The sequence below is a fragment of the Ixodes scapularis genome, unplaced genomic scaffold, assembly GCF_016920785.2.
Source record: "Ixodes scapularis isolate PalLabHiFi unplaced genomic scaffold, ASM1692078v2 PGA_scaffold1__304_contigs__length_218370807, whole genome shotgun sequence".
NCBI classification, from domain to species: Eukaryota; Metazoa; Arthropoda; class Arachnida; order Ixodida; family Ixodidae; genus Ixodes; species Ixodes scapularis.
In genome coordinates, this window is record NW_024609846.1 from 17,516,229 (window position 1) to 17,543,083 (window position 26,855).

The window sequence follows — 26,855 nt, forward strand, 5'->3', positions numbered from 1 at the left end:
GGGCCCCTAAGAGCTGCGCTCTAAAAATATAGTGACGCAATCTACCGCCCGTTAGAGAGGGTACAGCTGGTACAGCCAATATCATCTATCTATGGCAGACTGCGTTGTGGCAGTTGTGGTGGCAGGCTGCCATAAAAATAACCGTGTGTGATATTTCGTGCGTTATTGAAATTGCTCAACGAAGCATTTTGTTGAAACCCGGCGTGAACGGTAGCCTTATATTCGAGGACCTGGCGAAAGCTACACGAAATCACTGCAGCGGGGAAAAGCAGCACAGCTCGCAATGAAAGCGGCTTTGGACATAGTGGGGCGCACACACGCTTTTGCATATTTCCGGCCACTCTTAAGTTTTATGGCAAAAGTGCTCCTTCGGCAAAGGGGCCCCCCGTGAGCAATAGGCCGTGAACAATTCACTTCGTTTAAATGAATTTTGTTTAGAACGTCGCAGGCGAATATATGGTATAACAATATATAAATCACTCACGGGCACATCGCCACACAATTTTGTGGAGAGACCCCGGTGAATATATACACTCGCGAGGATTCCCCGAATGATCGCGAGCACATCCGCGGCGTTTCTTGATACGTATTTCAGCGTTCGGGAGCGTAAGACTTCACCACCAACGAAATCCCACCACCACCTGTCAACAATGTGGAACCGCGGAGGGGCCCATTCCAGGTAAGGCGTCTGCTTTCGATGCTAGCTCCGCTGCTTTCCCACAGTGCTGCGCTTTCGTAAAACTTTCGCCGGGTCCTCAGAGATAAGGCTACCGTTGAAGCTGGGTTTCAATATTCTGCTTCGTCGAACAACTTCAATCAATCACGAAATATCAGCCACGGTATAGTGTACTAGACCCATGGCTATTTGTATGGTACCCTGCCGCGACAACGCTGTCCGCCAAAATACTATAATGTCTAGACAGAATATAACTCTACCAAAAAGATGACCGACCATGGTGGCATTCTCGTCCATAGGTGGAGCTAGTTAAACGCCATCTAGCAAATAGACATAGAGATCAGTGTGTCGCGGCCAACGAGGTAGAGGGGCTTAGAGCGATAAACCGGGGTTCCGGTTTGCACTCGAAAGTGACCCCCATAAGGCGGCTGCCATTGTACGCGAATTTGACTGCTCGTCACTTGACCAAACCAAATACGTGACGTCACAGGAAAGATGGCAGCGCTCATGCAGCGGCTTGCCCCAGCTGGGCCGGAGCTTGTCGGATTCTTTGCTGGTTGTCGTTCGTCTCGGCGAGTTGATTTCAGACGCGGAAGCCGCCATATGAGGCCGGTCGAAAGCGACTTCGGAGTTTTGCGGGGTGTCTGACGTACGTATAACGAGAAAACACGGAGGAACGGTGTGCATTTCGCTTCTGCCCTACGTTGCTCGGACCTCGGATTGATTCGGATACCGCTAGGATAAAATTTAAGGCGACGTTTCTGTGCTCTGGTTGACCATCGGAATCTTCGACGTCTGCGGTGAACCGTGTGCATTATATTTGGACACACAGTTTAGTGACGGAAATTGCGTGAGTCGTGCTTGGCAGTGGGCGATCGTGGTGCCGCTTCGTTCAAATGACCGAAGGCTCACTTTGGTTGTGCGGCGCAATAGAGAGCTGCCTTGAAGCTGGTAGTTGCCGTGCCGTGCTAAATGATGCTGTGTTGCTTCCCAAATTGTTCCGGCGTAGACGTGCACTTTCACGGAGCACAGGTGTGCGGCGTACTGAAGAGCTGCCTTCAAGCTGGTAGTTCCTGTGCCATGCTTTAGGTGATTCTGTGCTGCTTCCCAACTTGTTCCGGCGTAAACGTGCACTTTCACGGATCACAAGTGTTGCATTTGATATTGATTCCGCTGGTCTGTTGCACGCTTTGTCGACACAAAAGTTTCATCAACACTCGTTACGCGAATTGAAGCCGTATGGACATTTCATTGCGCGTGTTACCTACCCAGTCCACCCATTCACGCCGCTTTGCGGCAACAGCCTGCAGCGGCTCATTACCAGAAAAGTGGTCCCACATCCATTTCAGTTCAGTTCGCCCACGGCAGTCGCCAAACCCCGAGGGAGAGAATTTATTCGGACAGAATGCCACTAGAGCAATGCAGTTTCCTTAGTGGTCAGGGTAGTCTCTATACTGTCAGTTTTGTTATATTGTCATGGGTGCTTGCTCCAGTCCTATCTTCTATCAATATTTACTAATCTGGAAAGTTCCAGGCCATGCTCAGCTGTCATCGTATGTTCTGGTGGAGGTGCTGGGTACTTTACCCATAGCCCTTCACTCTGTGTGCACCTTGGCGGCTCCTCAGCCGAGTTGCCCGATACCGGAACGCGGGTGGCGGACCAGCCCGCGTCTTAAACCCTTGGCGAGCCGTGAACCAATAACTATCCCGAGCCCAGCAGAAAGACCGCAAGACGAGCAAGTACCACAAGGACGAACCTCGAAAATACACCACGAAGAACCTGAAATCCGAGTCGGTCGCTGATACCAGCAGGAACCACCAGAATTCGGTCCTATGCCAGAAAAATGCGAAGCTGTTTAAGCCAACAATGAAAAACCTATAGCAGTGAACCGCGTCCACTCCCATCATTCTTTGTATGCCCATCGCACCTCACACTCCAACGCCCTTTCACGCATGGTAAATGAAGATGTCGAGGGCTGCATTCAACAATATGACCGTGTTGCCCGCCACAGTGGTTGGACAAACAACCAACTCCTGCAGAACCTATACTTCTAGTGGAAGAAACAGTCAGGCTCTTGTTTAAGAACCACGAATCCTCCTCAACGTCATGGGAGGTTTGCAAGATCAAGCTGAAGTGCACGCTCATCAGCCAACATTGACGAGAGAGAACCGAATTCCTGATTCTGTCCAGGACACGGCCCCAACAAGTGCGTCGCTGCCTTCGTGGAGAATGTTTTTCGCCTGATTGAGCCCCTACGCCAACCGTGGTGCTACAGAGGACGAGAAGATAAGAATCCCAACCCCCTCTTGTTAGGGACAGCACCTTCGGCAGAATTGTCCGCAACGCCACGCCAACAGTCGAGGGGTCCGTACACCGAGACTTCCAACATTTAATGTACACTGCAGGCCGAGCCTGTCACTATCAACAACTCCCCCAGCCCGAGCCTGTCACTATCAACACTCGAGTCATCCAGCTGCGACTTCGACGCCAGACTCCCAGGCATCCGTAACATCATCCACATTGTTTTCCGGGAGGATATCAGGAAGCTACTTTCTGCCATCAGTTGCCTAGCTTTTATTTTGATTGCTAAGATTGTTTCGGTACAAGTTCGACAGGCATTTCAACTGAAAACATCTTCAAGCAAAGAGGCATCTGACGAACCGAGGGCGACCTATGCCACAAAGTCACGACGTTCACCACCGGCTACCAGTTAATATTCAATACCAATTCAACAAGACACCCCAACGCCGAAGCATTGCCAACATCGGAAAGAACCAGAGTACGCTCTTGCTGAACAAAGTACACCGAGGAAAACGGAGGTGATGCGAATGGTCGACCAAACACCACTGTGCTTCCACTGCATGAGGCCAACCATGTCTACTGGAGGTGCCGGTACCAATGAATTGGCCTGCAAGAGTTTGTGCCGAACGACCTTCGACCACGTCTCGAGAGCGTCCGCGGTACATTAAGGATTATCTTCGGCGACCTTTGCCCCTGGTGCTGACATTACGCCAAAGCTCCTGATCCCCATCACCTCGACAGGAGGTAAGCACGACAAAGCAGATGAGCGGCAATGCAAGGACAGTTGATTTGGTGTTGGTTGTTGTCCAAGGACAATACCTAATAAAATGCCGACAATATTTATATGTTTCCATGCAATGAAGCACACAATTTCCATCTTTGGCGGCGAATGCCGTTGAGTGATTTGAATAAATAGAATGGTTGGTTGTTCTCAAAAGTGGACACCAAGCATCACCCGACTTCACTTTGCCACACGAGACTTACACAAGTTGCAGTGGTCGCGGGATGCAGAAAAAAATCGCCATTACGAAATGGAAGTGAAATGGCTTGGATAGCAAAAAACACTGTTGCCTGTTGCCAGCCATCAAGTCAACACTACAGCAAAAGGCACTGCCACGTAAGCACTACATGCCCTAGCTTGTTGCGTTGACGCAGACAACTACCAGGAAACTTTGCGGATTAGAAGCCAGCTCTGCAGCTTCATTGCATCAAATGTCAGTGGCCGCACACGACGTATGATTACAGGACGGCATCTGTCGGTCAAAGCTGCCACTCGACCAAACTGAACACCGACGCGCCAGGAGCGTCATCCGACAACAAGGAGCACAGGTACTGCGACTAGACGCCTGACACGAACTGTCACAGAAAGAAATCGTTATGGAACCATTTTCTGGGAATCAATAATTATGTAATAAAGTGGAAATAAACATATATGATACACTAACCAGATAAACATATTTCCGCTCGCCTTTACGCCTTCAGAGTCTCTACACAGAATTATGTTCACTGCACGTGCTGGACCTTTTGAGAAAATCTCTGACCCCTTAATATTAATTAATGGGACATACAAGACTGGCAGACTGGTTGCATTGGGCTGCACTCGTTCCACTTCTCCTGAACATGTGGCGCGTCCGAAAACCAACTCCAGTGATGTGAAAATGTTGTTTATTAATTTTATTCCCCCCAAGGGCCTCTGTAGGCACTGCAGAGAGGATACTTAAAGCTACGCACGTTATAACATCGAAGCACACGGACATTAATGAGCACAAACCAGGCCCAGCTACCGAAAATAAATATTACGCTAGTAAGAAATAATTATTGCTGCAACTTGTTGAGTGCAAAAACAAACATACCTCTGAGCATCTAATTTAATAGTATGGATGCATTGTTGTATAGCAGGACACTTCCTATACATATGACACTCTAGACCCTTTGCAGAACCCCGTCAAGCAACACGAGTGTCACAATTTTTTTTCGGCGTAAAGCACACGACTGGGCCCCAGTTCACGTTGAATTCTAATGCAGCATTCCAGTCCAATAGGCGTTGAGCCGAGTTCAACGTTATGGCGGACATAACATTCTTGTCAAACAAATGCCCAAAGCATGAAAGCCTGGGGTAATTAGAATAGTAGCTACTGTAACCCGTTTCACCACGATTTGGCAAACGGCAAAGGCTACAGTCTCGGTGAGCCAATTTGCACGTTGGAGAGATGCACATGACAACATGTCATTCAGAGTGCTCGTCTGCACACATTTGTCACACACCTTCGCTCCGTCTCTCTGATTGGCTCGAGGGGGCTGTGGCGGTTGCTCTTTTCCAAGTTACAATGATACAAAGTATAGGCAGCCCGCACTTTTCAAAAAAGTCTATTGAAGAGGCCTAAAGGGATGGTCAACATTTTTCAACAAGACTGCTCTCCAGGCAAGGGATGAACACAAATGTGAATCATCTTATCCAGGTAATTAGAACAAGTAAATAATTGACCGAGTAATGCAATACACTCTTAATGAAAAAAAGTATTGCTGCAATAAATTTTCCAAAAGGGAAAAAGGTGCAGTTAATCTATGCATCCACCAAAACAGCTGTTCATATAGCAAGTTGAAAAGCTTTAAAGCAGGTGCCTGCAACGATCTATTCATCCCCACACTCTATAAAAGGTCATCCTCGTAGCTGGAAATAAGTGTGCACTTCGCACTCACAAGAAAAGGAAGAAAAGCGATCGAATGTAGAATCGTCGATTAGCACAAAAGGTTAAAGATTGCAGAAAATTCCTCGCTAAAAGTTGCTATGGTTATTCGGTGACGCAGGGTTCAAACAATTTTCCCTAAGCCCTAACGCGACGTATACCTTTCGCATCGATTCTCAGACATTCCAACGTTCAAACGAAGCTAGAAAATTGCGAATATTTTATGCCTGAAGTTATTTCGTAAAATTGTTGATAAGTACAAAACGTAAGGATCGCAGGAGCTTCTTCCCTAAAAGTTGCTGTGATTATGCAGTTATCTAGGGCTGAAACAAATTCCCCTAGGCCCTAAATCCGACGCATACATTTCGCGTTGATTTTCAGACATTCCAACGTTCAAACAAAGCTAAGAGAATTCGAAAAGTTTATACTAAAAGCGCTCAAAGTTCTATCGATCCTCGAACAGATCCCGAAGCCGAGCACCGGTACGGCGATACGGCTGATGCTGTCTCACAGGTGTTAATATCCAGATGATCCAGAACAATCTTGCGCAAAATGGGTATAAAGTCTCATTCCTTCATATTTTCACATTATACCTGCGTCAGCGAGCACGAAAGAGCCCGAAGTCGTCGGAAAGCCTCTGCACATCACGGCTAACGCGCACCAAACAAACTCGCATCCGCCAGCTCTGGGCTCTGCCACCTTACCTGTGAAGTCACGACCCTTGGGAGGTCACATGACGAGCAGTTACATTTGCGTAAAACATAGCGGCAACCGGGGCGGTGCCACTTCCGAACTTCCGGTTTATCACTCTAAGCCCCTCTACCTCGTTGGTCGCGGCAGAGCCGTGAATAGAGAGAGTTTGGTCAATAGGAGGCGCGGGCAGAGCCGGGGCATGCATGCTCCAGACTCGGAAGGGGCTTGGCATGGTCTCTTGACCAACCCGAAGCCGAAAAGAATCCCCTAGCGGTGGTAGTGAGAAAAAGTTCTGACCCAAGGGTATATGTTCGTAAATGGTGTTAATGAACATGTAAGAGTAAAGTGTAGTAGCTCTTCGTGTTTGAAAATAGGGTGCAGGTTATGTTTCGATCATGATCATCCAGAAAGACGTAACAAACGAATGCGCCGCTCAACTTTGTTTTGCTCGGACAGAGTGTGACTGCTCGGACGGCAGATTCCCGGCCCTCGGCGCTTGGCGTAAAGATTGTGTCGATCGTTCCGCTAGTCGCACTCTTCCACCATCATTTTGGATGAGCGTGAGTGAAACATCACGTGCACCATATTTTCAGTCACTGAGAGTTACTCCGATGCACTCATCAGGTTTGTTTCTCGCGACCACCGCCAGGGTATTATTTCCGGCTTCTGGTTGGTCACATTCAAATTTCTGAATACGCCCTGCAACACACCCAGCCCGCTTTCGACCGATGGCGCCTCCTCAATTGTCTCCTATACTTCCCAACGAATAGCCAAACTCTCTACATATACGGCTCCGAATCGCGGTTACCCAGGCACAGAAGGTAGTGGTAGTTTGCGTTGATTGGCTCCCTGCCATCTGCTCGGGATGGGCGAGTCCTGACGTCAGCGGTCGCTCGGACGTATGCCGGATGTCAAGAGCTTATAAAAAAACAGAGGCCCACTCGCGAGAGGCTTTTTAGTGTCTGTATAACTGTACGTAACTGTAGCCAGAGGTTTCTCTCATTCATAGATTGTTTAGATATAATAAATAACTTGGTTTAAACGCTCAAAAAAGAAAGCGGCGTGTCTTGTAGGTAGGAAATATGAGGTCATGCCAACTCGGTTTCATGCTTATTGTCAGCACGTTTTTCGGTAAGTAAACATTCCTTCTCACGATCAATGACCAAAGCACTCTAAAACCTCAAAAATAACTTTAATCGTGGATTGAGAAAAAAAAAAAAAAAAAGCTTACCCGGGGGCCCTAATGCGTAAAATTTGACCAAAATATGCCTAGAATAATATTTGAGTGGTTAAACCTCCCCCAAGAGTCAGAAAGATTCAGAATGTTCCCCCAATAATTCAAGGGTCTCTTTCGATGAGCCACTACTTTGTTTCAGCTTCGGTCCGAGCGCGGCCAATGTTATGAGCCAAAGGACCAATCAATTAGCACAAAAGCGCAGCGTCGTGGCGTGCTCCCTGCCACAGATGGGACTAGCCGGCGAAGGAGCACGCACAGAGAGACGGCGAATACCGGCTGGTCCTATCCACTGCAGAGAGCACGCCGTGATGTTGTGCCTCTTTCGCTGTTTCATTGGCCCTTCGTCTCATAACACTGGCCGCGCTCGGACCGAAGCTGAAACGAAGTAAAGCTATTATCTACAAAATTCAAAGTACAATCGCTATCCGCTAATTCCTAAGTTGCAAGACTGAAAATAGTACATTGTGCTGGATTCTAGATTTAGCCCCAACCCAGCCAACGCTACGACCCGATGGAGCCAGGCGTGCACCGCCAAACGTGCACGGTCATGGCTCCCGTCGTTTTTGGTGCGTTTGAAATCACCGGCTGAACCAAATCACGCAAGAAAGCAAGCGTTGGACGCGACCCATTGCCGTGCGTGATTTATTTAGACGGTGAAGATGAAAGCGCTGGGTTACGGAATGAGAAATTGGCTTCGAGCAGAACGGATTTTCTGGAAGACAAGGTTTGCAGCAAATGTGCCGTATTGAAAATAAAAACAAACAAACAAACAAACAAACGTTACGCGTATCTTTAACACAAAGCTAGCATTAAAGCGAAAAGGTCAAGGGTTGATCCTTCCATATTTGTGCATGCCCTTCGACATTTGATTTCTCAACAAGCTTCCGTGTTGTTCAATAAATTGTGTACGCTGAAACCTGAAGTTGGCTACTTAGCAAATGTTTAGCTGCAAAATAGCAGGACACACGATGATCCACCTGCAGTGCAGAGTAAAACGAAATGCGCAGGAATGTAAAAAAAAATGTTTTCGGCATCCATATACAAACGCGGAAAGACATAATTCTAAACGTATCTTCGTTATGAGTTTCCCCCTTCTTCGCATTAATTGGTATATTCTGCAAGTTGCTCATTAAGTGAATCTGCAGTTTGAGTATCAGTTACCAAGCGTGAATAATTGAGTGTTGAAAATCTGCCATAACGTTCTCGGATAACCGTTAGCGTTAATTTTAATGCAATGTTCCTTGTCGTATACAGATACTGCGTTGAACAAAACAAATGAATTGCTACATACGTGGAAAAGTAGTGAGGAATGTCAGATATCAAAAATATATTTGTAATGTTTCCCCCATCAATACAGTTAGGCGCTCTAATTTAAAAATGGTATGGAGTGTTTTTATTTCAATCATTAAGGGATCTTAAATTCAAGGACTTTGGGCAAACCTGTTTTATGTTTTAAGTGGGACCAGGTATTGATTAAAATTATAACCCAATTAATCGTTATCATTTTATTGCTAATTATATGATTTCGCTGTTGCGTTGACGCCCATGCATATATCTAAAAAAGTATAAAAACTAATTTCTACGAAATTACTGTGAGTGGGCATGCGAGCTTGCGCATATTCACCACTGCCCTAGACTTTTTATAGACGCAAAGCTAGGTGACTTTGACTGTACTACGGTGGTTTGTACTAACTGTTTCAACGCGAGCAGCGGCTTTCGACGGCATTTCGTACACATTCGATGAGTTCAATGAAATTTCAAAAAAACGAAAAATAAAAGACCTGCCCACAACCACATAAAATCGAAAGCTGGAATAAAATAGCATGAAATAACCAAAGAAATAAGAAACTGCAATGTCCATCACAAAGACCAAAGAATTGCGCGTAAACACACTCTGTGTTTTTGACTTTATCCGTAGTGTCAATATAAATCAAGCGTTTGTTTTTCTGGCGATAACACGCAGCTCGACTGAGCACGTAGACAATCAAAAGGAGGAGCGACCTTGAGAATAAGTTGCGCGATTCTTGGGTTATAGAAGCCACACCTCTGAGCTCTCATATCCGAACGGTTTATGAAGCGGGCCTACCGACAGACAATGGAACACCAGGTGTCATACCTAAATTAAGTTGAATCCCATCCACGCCATAATTATTCTAGGACTCCTTCGCCCACATTCTCCAATTCACTTTTCTAATCGGGATCCGTGTGAAGTGAACTAAACTTTGGGCAACTAGGGTTCCCAGGGGAAGTCATTTGTGTAGGTGATGAAGGGCCCCTAAAGGGATCACCGGAAAATTAGATTTTTACTGAGAAAAGCCTAAGCGAGGGGACTTAATTTTCGTTATTATTAAAAAAATATATATAACTTCATCACTTGCTTCTCAGCTTGTCAAATATTTGGAAAAAATAGTTATTTTACATCTTGAAATTTGTTTGTGTTCTATTCAAGACCATGGATACTGAAAGTAATTTGATTGCGGCTCAAAATGCGTTGCGAGTTTGTATCCTGACCAACTGGGTTTTCTGACACCCGAGTTCCACTAGAGCAACAAACAGAAACAAACTGGAACAGGCCTCAATCCAGAGTCGTTCGCGATTTGACAGGTTTTGTAGAATAAAGGTGTCTATGCTCAAACACGAGCACCATGCACGCGAGGGTGTCTTCGGCAAGCTTGCAATCACACTTGCTTACTTCGCGAGCACCGAACGACTAAACGCCTGCCAAAAGTACCATCGTGAGCATGCTACCTGTGTTTGAGGCTTGTCGCTCTCTTTTGTTTCTGTTTGTCGCTCTAGTGGGACTCGGGCATAAGTGACTCATACAACGCTCTTGCGCTCATTTCAACACAATCGCAGATTTGAAAGTGTGCTTATTTGTACCACAGTTATTTATTGTGGCCTTTCTAATGGGCTCCTAAAACAAAAGGCTTAAATGAAAAAAAAAAGTTGAGAGTGCTTACATTGGCACGTATTACAAAGTAAAGTTTCCACAAAGAAAATAGCGTACTTAGAAAGATCTCAGTTATAGAATGTGCACTTGATAACACAGCGTGACCAACCTCCTTTTGTTCACATCTAAACTTCCTTACAGGGCATTTGAAAAGAAAAAAAAAATTAAAGTCTGCTTGGGAAACGCGTGTCGACAAATAAACTTTGTGAACAAAAAATAGTTTGGAGCAATAATGACAGCGAAAGATTTATTTGGACTTCTGTGCGCGAAGTCTATGACGTCACGGGTATTTCCGGAATGACCAACTCGGTCGTGAAGGCGAAGCCGATCGACCCACCTCGCCTCCACGCGCCAAAATGCCGAGAGAAAAAAAAAACAAGTGGAAAGGACGTCACTGCCGACACAACCGCACCTAGCGCCGTCAATAATGCTCTAAAAAGATTTCTTGTTTTTTTTTTTTTTTTTCGCGTAAAATATTTTTTTTAACACGCGCGTCCCATCCAAACTGTTAATTTTCTTCTTTTTTTTTCGGGGCCTTTTTAAAATAATCCGCTATGAGGTGTTCAATAATGGTGACATCGCGACAACAATTTTTCTCAACTGTGATGTGTTCTTCGTTTATTTCAGAAAACTATACCTTGCTTAATGTTTTCCTGAAGAAAATAGTCTCAATCATGATGCATTGCTTTTATATTTGTTTATTTGTTATATCTGCAAGCCGAACCAATATACGTAAATTTTATAATATAAATAAATGTAACAGGAAGGATTCAATAAAAATGTAACTATAGTTCTCAAGAAAGCGATGTCAACCTTCTCGGCGAGTCTCGTGATATGGTTCGGAATTATTTAGTTTAGTTGACGTGGAATCATTTGATTATGCATGCACAGTTGAATTTCTATGAAAGCAGTGTAAGTGAACTGATCCACCAGGGCCCAATAAACTTTCCCAAACTATTTTTAAGTAGTCATTAATATTAATTAAAACCGCCTAAATCTCATCATATAAACACGGTTATCTCCTACTTGCCATTTACAGCAGGGGTATGCTCAAGACACACAGGCAAAGAGAAAGATGATTTAAAGAAGATATGTGGACGACGAGGAGTGCCGGATACCGTGTCTGAGCGAATTGTTAATGGTACCAAGGCGACTCCTGGCCACTGGCCGTGGATGGTGGGGCTGTATACTGCAGACGACCAATTCAAATGTGGTGGCGTTTTAATAAGCAACCAGTTTGTTTTAACTGCTGCTCATTGCTATAGGTGTGTATACATTTACTCCATCTTCTTTTTCTCCAAAACAAGGATTAAGTTTCGACAGCCCCCGTTGAGTTCCGGGATTTGACATTGGTTTACGTGTTTTTATAAAAGTCCAACTGTTCGCGAATAATACTATATCGATAACCGTTACCAGGAACATAAGTGCGCGTGCTCTGGGGTACTACCACAACACCCTACCAGCCCAGCATAAAACTCCAGACCGTCCGAATCACTATACTGCAGCCTTGCCATGCCGAATGCCTTGATAGCCTCTGATGCCAAGCGTTCCCCTGTTCCTGGTAACTGTGATTACTACCGTACACGGACGAGACAGACAAGTTTAGGGGCTGCGATTACGTAATCCTTTACGGAACACTTTTCAATTTTAATATCTGCAAAAACAAAAAAATAACCCGCTTTCGTAACCGCACTTTTAAGCCAATATATAATTGGATCAGTGGTCGCTCTCTTTTTTTTTAAATTGAAGTGGTAAAATTATGCAAATGAATAATGTCTTGTTTTCGTTTTTGCGATGTTTGCCGTAATAAATGCTTCCGTGTATAAGTCGCAACCTTATAGAGGCAGCACCCCGTTTAAACGGTAATTTTGAGAGAAAAGATGAACTATAAATCGCACCCCCCCCCCCCCCCCCCCCCCCCATAAACGGATTATTTTTCAAAACAAGTTCGTACGTATCTAAGTTGCACTTTAATTTGTGTACCCTAACACACGGCCCTGGCGGCACGCCGCAGTTATTGGCAGGGCGTATGCGCAGAGGTCTACTTCACGCGAATCTGGTTTCTCCGCTGGCTTAGTGCCAACACCTCGTGCGGGAACTGCGGCTGTGCCCACACTTGGTCGGGGCCTGTTTGCAAGGGGCTCGGTGGCCTATGGGTAACTCCACGCCAGACGACCAAGGCCTAAATTTTAACCTCACGAATCGATTTAAAATAAAAGAGTAGAGTTGTATGTGGTATTGGTAGAACTCTGTATTTTCGGAGTTCATTTTTCCTGAACTTCGGAGGGCGGTTTTCGCCGTTTATTTTTAGCCGAAAATTCGGAGTTTAGCGAAGTTTATTTGTGTTTTATTTTCATTTCCCTAAAACTCGGAATATAATTTCGCGGTGAATCCCATTGAAAATGAATAAATACGTAAGTAATATTTGGGTGTAAAGGCATGCTAGCTAAAACAACTAAAAACAAATAAAAAACTCTAGTGTGAAATAATATTTAAGAGTTAAAAAAGCGCGAAAAGACGAGTACTAGACGAAGAGGAAACACGGACGCAGCGCTGACTTACAAATGAATTTATTGATATAAAAATCACAGTATATATTTGCGTTTTCACCAACAGTAAAACAGACTAAAGTAAGAATTCTGCCCACCGGACACATCACCAACAAAAAGTAAAGAAATAAAAATGCGCTATTTCACAGCTGTACCGAGCATGTGTTAGAAAAAAACAAAAACAAGGAAGTCAGAGATCTAGAAAATTCATTTCTTTGCCAGGTAGGGCCACAGATGGACTGCTTACACTTGCAGCGTCCAACCTCGCTATCTCAACAGCTTCGAGATTTTCACGAGTGAGCTGGTCCTTGTGAGGCTTCCTCACACCGTTCGAAGTAGGGTAGGCAACCACAGTCGCGGCAATGAACGCCCACATGACCAGACACGGTTGTGGAGACACTGTAATCGTGCTCTCTTAAGCGGTCATTGAGACAGCGGCTCGTCTGGCCAACGTAACGCTTGCCGCACCTCAGAGGAAGAGAATAAACCAGTCCCTCAGAGCACGCGGCGAAGCGATCCCCGATGCCTCATGTTGCAAGCCGTGGCCTCTTTCGAAAAAACTTTAACAGTTCCGCACAACATGGACAACTCCTCCGGAAAATAAAACGTCGACGTCCCACCTGCCCGCAATACGTTTCAGGTTGTGGGCCAAGCTGTGAATATAGGAAATGAGAACGAACTTTCTTGTTTCCTTTCATTTGTTGATCTTCTTCACTTGTCACAGGCCTGCCATTGATATCTTTGAGCAGAGACTCGGCGACAGCTGTTAACACGTGGGAGGGGAATACAGCATTTGCGAGGTGTTCACTTTTGCTGTCACAGCTATGTTGGATTTTGTGATAAGAAGACCTCCGCAGCGCATGTGTATAACAAGTCCTCGCAATCGCCCGCTTAACAATGTTTGAGTGAGCGGACTCGAAGGGCAACAGCGGCTTTCCAGCACGCGGTTCATAGCCCCCACAAACATGGCTTGGACAAATATTTAAAATCAAATCCCAGAATCGAATACATCCTGCCTCAGGAACCGCGTGAGTCAAAGGCAATCATTAAAAATGCCTAAAACTCGAGTCGTTGCCGAAAGAACGGACAAGGTATCGGAGTCTAACAAAACCAGAAAATCATCTTCATATCGGAAGACATTTGCAACATAATGCATTCTGAGGTGAATTTTGTTGCCGTGCCGTCGCTCTTACTAATTCGTACAACGAAAGGAGTAGCACACAAGTGTTGCTTGGATAAGCGTCGATGCCTTAAAGGAAATAAACTCCCGGAAGTCGTTGGTGAGAAGCTCGTATTCATCTCACCTTATTCCATCAACCTACTTGTGGCCGACCGAGGTGAAGTGGTAAAGTTTGTAAAAGATAAGTTTCAGCTGCCCTTTTTGCCCATTTTGGTCAATCTCTATGGTGCACAGCCATCAATGTTACAAAAGCACCCCCAGCTCTCCTTCCTCTAAAACAAAGATATGATGGCCAAAACTAAAAACCAAAACAGTGGCTTTTGACGCGACCTAAAAGTAGAATTACATGTTATACAGAACGAACCTTGCCGATGTGATCCGAAGGACTGCTTCTTACAATGGTGCGAGATTAGAAAGTTGACTGTGGCGGCCTTTTCCCAGAACCATTGACCGTGTGTGCTGATTAAGCTTAATTGTAAAATAGGTCTTTATTTTGGGAGGGGGCACTGGCATACAGAAATTTGGTGTTTACCGGAAAAGAAATTTGAATTGACCTACAATTTACTGCCGAGAGTTTTTGCGTAATTTTGGGGATTTATCCCAAAACTGAGAACTCTAGTTAATATTAACGATGTAAGCATACCTTTTCCAAGATATTTTTTGCCACATTTCATTTTATGACACCTTGAAGTTTATGAAAAATAGGCCCAAACGGAGTAAAAGCCCTAGTTGTGTACACAAAGCTTTAAAACGAGAGTGCAAACTAAATACCGCTTCAGTAGGTCTATAGATTCTACTAAATTATCCAGCGTGTTTTGTCACGCATTTCCAAGTGTTTTTAAGGAAGCAGATTTTTTAAAAATGGCCCAAAATGTTTATATTCACCTGTTATATTAAACAACACGCCAATATATCAAAACAAAACTGATGTTTGTTGGTAGTAAGGGAAGCAAAGCATATTTAAAAAAAAAAGTATTTTCATACATTAGTTTTTAGTGTTGTTTCTCAATAAATGAAAAATACTGCACATATAGCAAAAAGCTCATTTATAAAAAGTAGAAATCATAAGGTGTGTCTAAGGGTTTATCCTCAATGGTAACAGACGCTTTATACACGCGCCAGATTACAGCATCCATTGCTGAACTTTCCTTGTCTTAACGAGATGTCGAGTCACTGAACCGTCGTTCTGGGGAGAAGGACACAGTAGAATGTAAAATGTCAATTACCTCACCTGCTATGGCAATGATGAAGTGAAGTAAGCGGAGTAAGGGGAAAGAAAAAGTGAAAGACGTTTACAAATTTCTGTAATGCGCAATTAAACCGCAGCTCTTGAGGAGGAGTCGGGGAGGGTACGCCTCTCTTTTTCGTCTGCGCCCTCTCCTCCTCCTATTCTCCTCCTCCTTCATAACTCCCCCTTCCGCCCTATTGAAAAAACCAGCTTAAGCTGGGTTATTGCCCCAGCATGCCCAGCTTGGCATGCTGGTCACGTTGGTTGATCTGGTCATACTGGTCATGGTGGCTCATCTGGTTATACTGGTCATGGTGGTTGATCTGGTCCCAGCTTCAAGCTGGGTTATTGCCCCAGCATGCCCAGTTTGGCATGGTGGTCATGCTGATGGACTTCCCAACCAGTTTAACCTGTTTAAGTTAATACACAGGATAAACAAGCCAAGCTCTTCGGAAAAGTCAACTCGGCATCCAATTTATTATTTTCGTGCTCGCGGCCGCCTCACATGAACTGAGATGCTACATATCCTCGGCGCTGACACAGTACTAAGCGACGCACAGACAGTGGTTCTCGGTACAAAGTTAACAATGTTAATAAAACCAGATTGCTTGTCTTTCAACACAAAACATACTAGACACATGCCGAAACAGGCAATAGCAAAAAAATGCTACACGGATGTGAGAAGCGAACCTGGTTCCCGCCAGTGATGAGGGCGAAGCGGCAACTTGCGTGGTCGGCAGAGGCGAGGAAATCTGTGTGGCTTGGATGGCATTGGCGATACTCCTCGGCACCATCGTCATTCACAAGCACACAAACGTTAGAAGACATGAAGCGGCGCCTCAATCTGGACGTCCGACATCTTCCCGCACTGAACGGACTGACGCTCGTTGTCTCCTCAAAACCCGCTTCACTTGCACCGTTGTTCAAGTAGTCTCCAAAGAACGCGTACACAGTCGTCCTGTCGAAAATCTCTCCAAGATAGCCAAACGCGTCCTCAAATTCTCCGGTCATATTACTCTCTCTCTCTATCTTCTCGCACACAAAGGTAGCTTGGAGCGCGCCTGACGCGCCCGGTCGTCTACCAAAAATGAAAGGACAAAGAACAGGACATGGCCTCGTTTTAGCCTAAGCCGACCTTGGCGCGCGCTTCCAGCAATGCCAGTTCGGCTACCTCTAGCCGACCTTGGCGTGCGCTCCCTGCATGACCGGCTTCACCACCAGGATTATTAGTTCGACCAGATTCACCAGCTTGTCTCCCAGCATCACCAGCTTGTCTCCAAGCTTGACCACATTGGCTCCATGGAAAACCAGTTTGACCAATTAGGACCAGACTGGCTCCCAGCTACATCATATTGAACCTAAAACCAGATTCTAGTTAGACCATGGTGTTTTTTACTTAAACCAGACTGACCAGCTTAAATTCTAGCTTGTCCAGCTTAAACCAGCTTGATTTTCAGTTAAACCAGTTTGACTGCCACATTTGCCAGATTGACCAGCTTAGTTACCAACTTGGCCAGTTTGATTTTCATGCTGGTTTTCCCAATAGGGCGTTCTCTTCTGCTGCTCCTACTCCCCTTCATTTCTCCGCCCCCTTTCCTCCTTTTTCATCCTCCTCCTCTCCCCTTCTCCTCCTCTTTTCCTCTTCCCTCCTACATCTTCGTACCCTCCCCTCCTCCATCTGCGTACCCTCCCTTTTCGTCCTCCGTACCCTCCCCTCCTCTCACAGTTCCCCGCTAAATTTATTTGGAAAATAGGCGCCACATGACAAAAACAACAATTCAGATTACCCTCTAAATTTAGGGGGGGGGGGGGGGGCAAATGACGCCACATGACTTTCTGTCACATCACCGATGAACAAATTCAGTTTCTCCGCTAGATTGGCGGAAAAGTTGACACCACGTGACCTTAACACCAGTTCAATCTCCCGATAAATTTAGTGGGACATTTAGGCCGACGGGCGCCTATGAGCTGCGTTCTTGAATTGAATGTAGGTTATGTCGGCGCCCATGAACAGCTGCGGCAAAGCGTCTATAAATAGCCAAGAATTCACGCAACAAACGAACAAATGTAGAAAAAAAATTTAAGAGCGATGTTTTTTTAATATGGTCTATGCCAGAATTGATAATATTGAAAATCATCAGTTTTCAAAACGAAAACAAAAAATGGTTCGTCTAAAACTTCATTTGAGCCGAATGCAGCTTGAAACTCCGAGAACAAATGAGCAAAGTTTAAATGAAATATTATCTTCTAAAAGCGATAAAAATATATTTAAATATATATATATAATTTTCTTAACATTGCCACAATGCAACCCCATTGCGCCTAGTCTTTTAAAAGGCTTTAGTCATAAGGAGCACGACTGAAGATGGTTTTCTGGAACAAAAGTATGTTTAATAAAATCTTTCTGGAAACAAAATGAAACACTAATGCTTGAGAGCTTTTCTTTTGTCCACTTTCAAATGAATCAAATGTTAAAATGAAAATAACTATTTAATTTTGCTAAAGTATAGGAGGATAAGGTAAAATCGTCTAGAGAAGCCCCATCCCCTTAGGGTTGGCTCTGTTATTATGCTTATTAAACGAACAAAGATATATCCAGAATGGTCTAAAACATAACTTGAAACTCCTGGGCAAGACAGTACCCGTTTCCAAGGATGAAGGAAGGTTACCTGAAAACTCCATTCACACAAAATAGCGGAGAGGGTGTTAAATGGTACAAAATAAACGCAAGGGGCATTATTGCTACGTGGTATCGTATTCTCCTTTCTACATCTGACTCGATGGTCATGGACAAGCTAAGAACGGCAGGGAGGAGCTTCAGTTGTCCCACCTGCAGCTTCCTAGCCTCGATGCATTTAGGCGTCAGGTGCACCTCGACCACGCGTGCCTAGCCAAAGCACGAAGGAGGTCGGGTGTTTGAAAGGAAACGCCCTACTGTTTTCATTACGTCAGTTTCGATAGGGCCGTCCGGCTCTACAGGGTGTCACAACAAAAAATTTACACATTCTTTTTTGCCGCAAAAAATAAATTAGGCATCGCCGAACGCTCATTCTCCGCCCAAAGGTAGCGCTAGAGGCCACAACCCGACGCCAAAGTTTCAGCGCGATCTGATATCGTAATCAAAATTCATAAGTGATTTTTTTAAACATTTCAATGGAAAAATGGCGGCCGACGGAGTGTTCGAATGCATGGCGCTCTATGGCGCCAGAAACCGAAAACGGGAGAAAATGGGCTTCATTTTCCCATTGAAATTTTCAGAAAATCACATAACTTTTGAATAAGGTATCGGATCGGGCTGAAACTTTGGCATCTGGTTGTGACCTCTAGCGCTACCTATGGGCGGAGAATGAGCGTTCGCCGATGCCTAGTTTATGTTTGCGGTAAAAAGAATGTGTAATCTTTTTTTTTTTTTTTTTGTGGTTCCCTGTAGTTTCGCCGCGCATACGCAGCGCGACTCCTCCCCCTGGCGAGGCGCGCCGAAACAAGTTAATTAAGGGCACGCGGAGCAGACGATGCGGGAGTCCGGTGTTCTTCTCGTGCTGGTCTCGCGCTTCGTAATGTATACCGAAGGCAAAAGGGCAGGGGTGTGCTGGGTATTGTCGCGTGCAGTGTTATGCCACAGCATCGTATTAAACAAAAATAGGTGTCTGCCGAAAACTGTTATTTGTTTCGTGGGAAGCGATTGAAGCAAGATCGCCAGGAGCATGAATCGCGAGCTGAGCGAACGGCAGGGTTGATTATTAGGTCCGTTCGATTCGCCTGAACTGGCTGAACTAGTTCAGCAGTGTAGGAACTGGTGTATTCGATTCAACCGGAAGTTGGACGGCCGCTGCACTGGCACGTTCGATTCATCCCAGTTCTGAACGCGTTCAGACCCAGTTCCTCAAAATCCTGCACCGGCTCCGGAGTCAGTTCCGTGTCCGTGCAGAAGCAGACAAGAGCAGACGGCGATAGAAGACGACACTCCTCGTCCGTCGCTGCTCGTGGTGCCATCTTTCGCAGCTCTTGCTCAAATGTCTCCGATGTGTAACAATGACGCCGATACGGAGGTTGCGTTTCCTCTAATTTCTGATAGTAACGTACCCGCGGTGGACGCGAATTGAGATCGAGGGTAGGAATTTCATTGATGACGATATTCTGAAAGCGTTTTAGGCACCTGCTCGTGTAGGTTTGGCTCCCTGTGGTAAGTGTGGAAATATTGACTCACGTAAATTGTTTCTTTCTGAAGTTATGGGGGGATACAAAGTGTTGATATTCTTACTTACAAACGCGGGAAATGTATTGCACTCTTGATAGTCCCCGCCCTCAGCTGCTTTTGGATGCATACTGACGACTCCGATACATTGCGGAGGACTGGGATTTAGTACATTGGCCCTCGCATGCCCCGTGCCTGAGCATAATACTGCATGCTTTTTCCGCTGGTATCTGTGAACGCCCACTACAGCCTGAGAAAAACGCCGAGAATCGGCATTGGCTTGGTAGTTCCACGCAGGTCTTTTTTGAAAATCAGAATAAACTCTTCAGCTTGACGCCAAAGTTACGGTGGATTAACAGTCTAGGCCAAAGCGCTATCGTCAGGCCTTCGTCTTCGAGGTGACCGCTACTGACCGCGCAGTGCCGCCAGTGACTCCCGACGCAAAATCATCCTGATGCCGCGAACCTATCGTCGAAATGCGAAACTCGACAGACTTGGAGTGAATATACTATTGCTAAATGAATATGAAGGACACAAACGCTTACGGAAATGACAGGAACCAAACTGCCGTTAAAAATGCAGACAGAAACATTTCGTGCGGAAAATGGTTTTAGTACACTCGAATAAAAAATATTCACAGAAAAGATTCTGTTATTATACTTAAAAAAAAAAAAAAAAAAAACACGAATGGTTTTATTATCCCGCGACTAAATGAATGCAGCATACAATGTGGCGTGGAGAAACAAGAGCCAACAGATGCAGACGACACCCTGTGCTTCCGCTCGGAAAGCCGATCACAGCGCCTGTCCTAGCGCGGCGGCTGCACTGGCTCTGCGCCGCCGCTGCACGACTCCTGCACTCGTCTGAACTCGGACAGAACTAGTTCAGAACTTTCCGGCCGAATCGAACAGACCTATTGTTTCCCTACCTTGTCGCCTGCTTCAGTAGTGCCTCTACGATTGTTCACCGTGGCTGTCGACAAAAGAAATGAAAATGTGCAGTTACCATTTTTAAGCAACTTAAATCTTGAGAACCAACCACTCTTTGCTTGCTTCCGATTTTAATTTTGTTGCCCGATGTTTATATGAGAAATCGAGTAAGCGACAAAAGACGCCAGAGGTAGAATGAGTCAGATAACTGCAGTCCGTATTGTGCATTAATTTGATCGAGTATTCGGGAAAGAAATATACATTGACGGCGAGCCGTACTCTATTTTTATATTATTAAAATGACGTAGTTGACCTAAAAGTGAGATAATTACTTTCGAAGGAACTCTAAAAATAGTCACTCTACCTGGTTCCACCCAAAGAAAAAGTAATATTTACGCATTGATCATATTCCACGCAAAGTAGTTCTTACAATAATTTGCCGGTTGTGAAGAAAACGATACTTTTGGCTTTTGAAACGAGATAACAGATATATCATTTAAAGTGCACCTGCATATATGTTACATCTCCACATAAATGGGGACATTAGTAATGCTCTGCGAAGAGTGGGACTTTTTTACTACGGTTCTTGAGATCGAAAGGAGTACAGTTGGGCAATTAGAGCGTGTTGAATATGTTAGATATATGAAAGAAAGGCAACAAGAAGAAGACCAGGACTGGATACGTCAGAAACTAAAATACCCCGAATAATGGCTTGAATTTAATGTAATTACATTTTTCCAAGATACAAAGAAGTAAAATTTACGTAATTGTCCTGAGGCAGGGGTGCCATAGTATGTTAAGTAACGTTTTTGAGACACTTTAGACGGCCCCAAAAATCGGTTCCTAACATATCGCGCTCCAATTGATACCAGAGGGGCAAAAACGAGATAAAAGCTTACAGTTGAAAAAAAAACAAAAAACTTCATCTGCTTGAAAAGATGAAAACAAAACAGATACCTTTTTTTGTGCAATCTACGCCGCTACTTCGGAGGTGATACACGCGTAGGAACAGGTGCTGCCGAAAGATGGCGCAAGCTGCTTCAGGGACAGCCGGACGATCCGTGTTATGATAGTAGACCAGCCCGCAAAAGAACCGGAATCGGCTGACTCTACCTCGACGTGGCGTAAGCCATCTCTTGGCAGCACTTATCATTACTTGCATCGTCTTCGAGGTTCCGGCGTAAGTTGCCCAGAACAGGTATCTATCTTTTTTTTCTTCTTTTGAACTAGGCGACTGCATTCCTTTAGTTTTAGAGCGCAGTTGTTAGGCGACCGTTTCCGGGTATAGCGGTGTCACCGTCGGCGTTGGCGTAACGACCTAAGCAGCACGGATTGCGGTTAAGAAATGGCCATTGTCTGGCTATGGTCTTTCGGCCAGTGGCCAGAGAGTGAAAATTCAATGGCCAATGCTTGACCGATGGCTCATGGCCAGTTGCCATTGGCCAATGGCCAGATAAAGGCCAGTCACCGGCCAGTCTCTGGCCAATGTCTGGCCACTTGGCCAAGGACCATTGCCAGCCATTGGCTGATGACTGTCCAACTCTGTGGTGTTTGGGGAGCTTTGCATTATGGAACGTTTTCCATAATGACGTCGCACGTGACGTCACATGGGGCTTCACGAGGGTCACGAGTGACGTCAGTCGTGCCGTAAGCGCGCGTTGCATTATGGGTAAATGCTCCCGCTAAATTTAGCGGAAAACGTTCCTCGCTAAATTTAGCGGAAACAAATCCCCACTAAATTTAGCAAAAAAAAACTCCCCCCGAAATTTCGCGGAAAAATTTCCCTGCAAAAGTTAGCTAAAAAATTTCCCCGCTAAATATAGCTGAAAAATGTCCCTCTTAAATTTAGAGGAAAAAAATTTCCCGCGAAATTTAGCTGAAAAAATATTCCCGCTAAATTTAGCGAAAAAAATCCCCGCTAAATGTAACGATGAAAATTCTCCGCTAAATTTAGCGGGAAAAATTCCCTGCTATATTAAGCGGAACACATTCCCCGCTAAATAAGCGGAACAAATTTTCCGCTAAATTTAGCGCACAAAAGATTCCCGCTAAATTTAGAGGTTAAATTTTTCCCCGGTAAATTAGCTGGGCATTCAGCGCGAAACTTTCCCGCTAAATGGGAGGGGAGGGGCGGCGAGTGGGAGGGTACGGATGAGGAGGAGGGGCATAACCACCTCTCCGTACCTTCTGCCCCACCGCCTCGAGAGCTGCGCTCGTATTCGGCGTTACAGGGGATTGTGAACGTCTTTCATTTTTCCTTTTTTTACTGTTAACATCCTTCGCCTGCTTGTAACTCTGTAATAAATTGCAGCTTGAGATGTTGAGAAGCCTAGTTTTGCGGGCAGTGCAAAGGGCCTTTAAATAGTTTACACGCTGTAGATATACCAAGTAACTGTGCATAAACCGAAACAAAAACAACCACGGAAAAAATATAAATTATTTCTAGACACCCGCAACAATGTTCAAATTTTTCATCCTGGGCCAGGGTCACATAAAAAAAAGCTACAGTATTGACGCAGATGTAAGTCGATCGGCGATCACTCTTTTTAATCAGAAAAGTATAAGAGGATTACTGCCGCCCGTGAGGGAATTACGATTCTGCCGCTTTGACGGCTGCCATTCATGTGCGAAAACCCAATGAGTCGCGACTTGTAGTAAAATAATTGGTCTTGTTATTCTACCTGTTCGAAATACCGGCTAGCAGATGAGCGGTGGCGCATTTCGCGACCCGCTTCGGCTTTATAGCGGTAGGTTTAAAAAGCTCGTGCCGCTGAAAATCCGGTCTCGGTGGGACTGGAAAATCGGGAACGGTTGCTTAGTAATTCAATCGCCTCAAAGAGAAAAAAAAGATTGAATAATTTTAGGTAGAGCGAGATAGAACCACGACCCGTCGGTTGTGAGCCACACACAATAAACGCTATGCGTTTGTCTCTTTTTTTTTTTTTTACTTTTTGTGAAAGAAGAACCACGAAATCGTTCGAGCATACAACGAGAAAAAAGATCAAAACACTTTGAGGCACCCGTATTCTAACATATCTTGTACCAGGAAGCTTTTCGTTGCGAGCCAGGACGATTTTTTTTAATTGCTGCTTTATATTGATTCAGACGTTGTGGACATCATATGGTCCTGTGCTAACTGCGCTCAGTGTGCACTCTGCTCTCTTCCGAAACAGCTGCCACGCGGTTTTCCGCACACGCACTGCCGTCACATGCGTATCGGGCCACAGCGCGTGGAGAGCCATCGCAACCCACGACTCAAACTCCGCTCTCAGTTCCTCAGCAAAGTAATAAAACTTGAGAGATTGCCAGTCTGGCTCAACGTTACATTAGAAAATATAGCGAAAACCAGCCCAGAAACAGAAGGCACCGTTACATTCCAGAAATACACGAGGAAGGGTCTCTTGGTCACCACACAAACTGCAGTTGGTTCCGATCGGAAGGTACACGCCCTTGTTTTCCAACCAAGTGTTTACTGGCCGGTTTCTGTCTGAAACCTGATAAAAAAGATTTTGGTTTTGAGGAGACAGGGGGGCTGCGCAATCGCATAAGGACATCTTTTCCTCGGATCATTCGGAACCGTTTCTGTAAAAGAGCTGGACATATGCTGGCTGACTGTGTCCCTAGAGTTTTCCCTATTTCACTTGCTGGAAATACTCCCACGAGTACCTTGACTCGAAGCATTCCATCGCTTCGGAAATTTCCTTATATATTCGAAGCACCTAGCTGCTTTCGGTTGCTCCGACATGCAAACCACCGACTGCCTATGGTGCGCGCCCCCAAGGCTTTAGAATGGCCACAGCGTAAGTTCATTATTCCTTTAGTTCAGAGTCTCTGAACAAAAAGAACGGACTTATTTTCACTTTAAGGGCAACAGGCCACAATCCAATCCCACTGGCTTGAGGTAAGAAAGAAAATTGTGCTCCTTGCTTTTTTCCCCTTGGTGACTGCCAAAGAAATGTTGCGAAGAGCCGATGTCCCTTCAACACTGAGCTGGCATCGACTGGGATACCCTAGGCCGCGTACATCAAACCAATAAAGGCAACAAAGTTACTCACAAAGCTTGGCTAGATAATAAGAACTCGTCTTGTGCGCCATGGTAGGAGCGACGCTCTCATCTTCTGAAGTTTGACTGACCTTGTTTTACGTCTCGGGTGCGTGAACGGGAGCGGTATGCCAAGGTGCTTTTACAGCGAGGGCGACCACTTCATCCCTAACACGCTTAAAGGCGTGCAGGCCCACTTACCCATCCACGTACTTGTAAATTTGTCTAGATTAAGAGGAGCTCCGATATGGCAGAAAATTCTTGAATTATGTCCATTGCCCTCAAAAGCCCCCCCTCTTCAGAAAATATAACGAAAACATTATCCGCGAACGCTTGGAGTTTCATGTGTTTAGTTAGCAGTTGAAGCCCTGTGATTCCTTCATCCATTTGGATAGCCTTGCACAGTGGCTGTAAGTAGAGCGCAAATAGCAGTGGGTACAACGGGTACCCCTTTCTGACTGACCATTGCTACACATTTCTTTTGGCTTTTTTTTTTCTTTTACTAATATTTGGTAGATATGTTATTGAAGCACAAGCATACCCAATCGAAAAGAACGTTGCCTGCGTTGATGCGTTTTAGGATCTCGAACAAGAATTCATTGTCCATTCGTTCGAAAGCACGACATAAATCAATTTGAAGGACCGCCAGCAGCGTGTTGAGCGCGATGCTGATCTGCCTCCAATGTTGCTTGCGAAAGTTTTTTTTTTATTTTTTTTATAGATATACATAAAACACTGTTTAATAAAGTACTTCGAATTTTGTTCTGGATAGCATAAAACGCTTGAGCTCCCAAAGCACAGACCTAGAGGATGCCACATTTGAATAATAGCGACCTGAACATATGCGTGAAAATCCATTCCGCTGTGAAGAACGTTAACAAATTATACTATATTTTTCACATTTTTTAGAATACATTTGTGACAACGGTGATAAGGTTAAAATGTAAGACGCAAGAATGCGCGTCAAAGCCAGACGCCCATTTCAGACGCAAATGCTAGACGCAAAAGCGTTTTTGCGGGAAGGTGGGGTGGAAAAAATCTTTACATGTTAGTTAAACAAAAAAATCAAATCTAGAGTAACTTGCTCGATGAAGGTGAGTTAAGCGACCAGAGGAACATGATGTCTGTGGCTAAGCCTTACGAAAAGTTGAGTAATTAACTAAAATATGTCAAATAAATTTCCAATTAGTGAAAAGAAACGTATAGTTCCAATGAGAAGCCTGCTGAGCGTCAGAAAAACATATCAAGTCATAAAATGTGAGCAAGATTGAGAGCACCTGAGAAACACGGTGGTGCGTTAAGGTTACAGCTCGTGTAACATGCGCAACGCTATCCGCGGCTCGAAGCACGTACTTTCAGGCCTTCACGGAACAGCTTCGTGCTTTCACCACCACGCGACCAACAATCCCGTTGCATAAACTTTAATTAGCGCGAGACCGTCACTGGGAAGGCTCGAATATGGAACGCTAGGCGCCGTTCGTTCAGTTGGAGTCGCGAATAGTAGCGCAGAAACGAGGGAATATGTAACGACAACATCGCGCACCTAATTCACACCCGCGCTTTCCACGGACTCCAAGTCCTTCTGAAATTTGATGAAGAAATGGTTCTCGATGACGCTCAGCAAGTTTATAATTGAAACCATATGTTTCTTTTCACTAATTATTAAGCTCGTTCACAAATTGTGTTGCATTTTTTTTACATATCGTGACGATTAGTCTGATATATTTGTCTCCCTGGTCGTGCGACTCACGTGTGATAACTGCTTCAGTGTGGTTTTCAATGCTTGCTTTAAGCAAAACCCTGAATACTAAAAACAATAACAGTTTAAATATGTCATGTGACCCCGACTTTTATTAGCGCTAATGATTTCCGTTTTGGTGGAAGTTGCTGTATTAATCTCTATTGATTAATGATTCCTCCGAGAGTAACTGACCCCAAAAAATATATTTTCTTCGTGCGAGGAGTTTAGTTGTTATCAACGTACTGCCGCAGTTTTTTCCTCCGTCTTAGAAGGAACGCTCGGTAAATTACTATAGTGCATGTTTCTTCTATTCTGTAGTTATCAGGACTGAAAAACGTGTCGTCGTGAACTCACTAACCGTTGTTTTATACCTCATTTGAAATGGTGGAGGTATTTGGTGTTTTGACATCGACTTCAACAATTCAACATGAAATACATATTTTTGC

General features: G+C 44.8%; 1 protein-coding gene across 1 annotated transcript in view; it reads left to right on the forward strand.

The window, feature by feature from the left end:
* Positions 1 to 7,440: 7,440 nt before the first annotated feature.
* LOC115329810 (chymotrypsinogen 2-like) overlaps positions 7,441 to 26,855 on the forward strand; it is a 32,035-nt gene continuing 12,620 nt past the window's right edge. Inside the window, 2 exon segments of the mRNA XM_042291057.1 lie at positions 7,441 to 7,489; positions 11,585 to 11,810. Coding sequence (XP_042146991.1) covers positions 7,441 to 7,489; positions 11,585 to 11,810 — 275 coding nt within the window.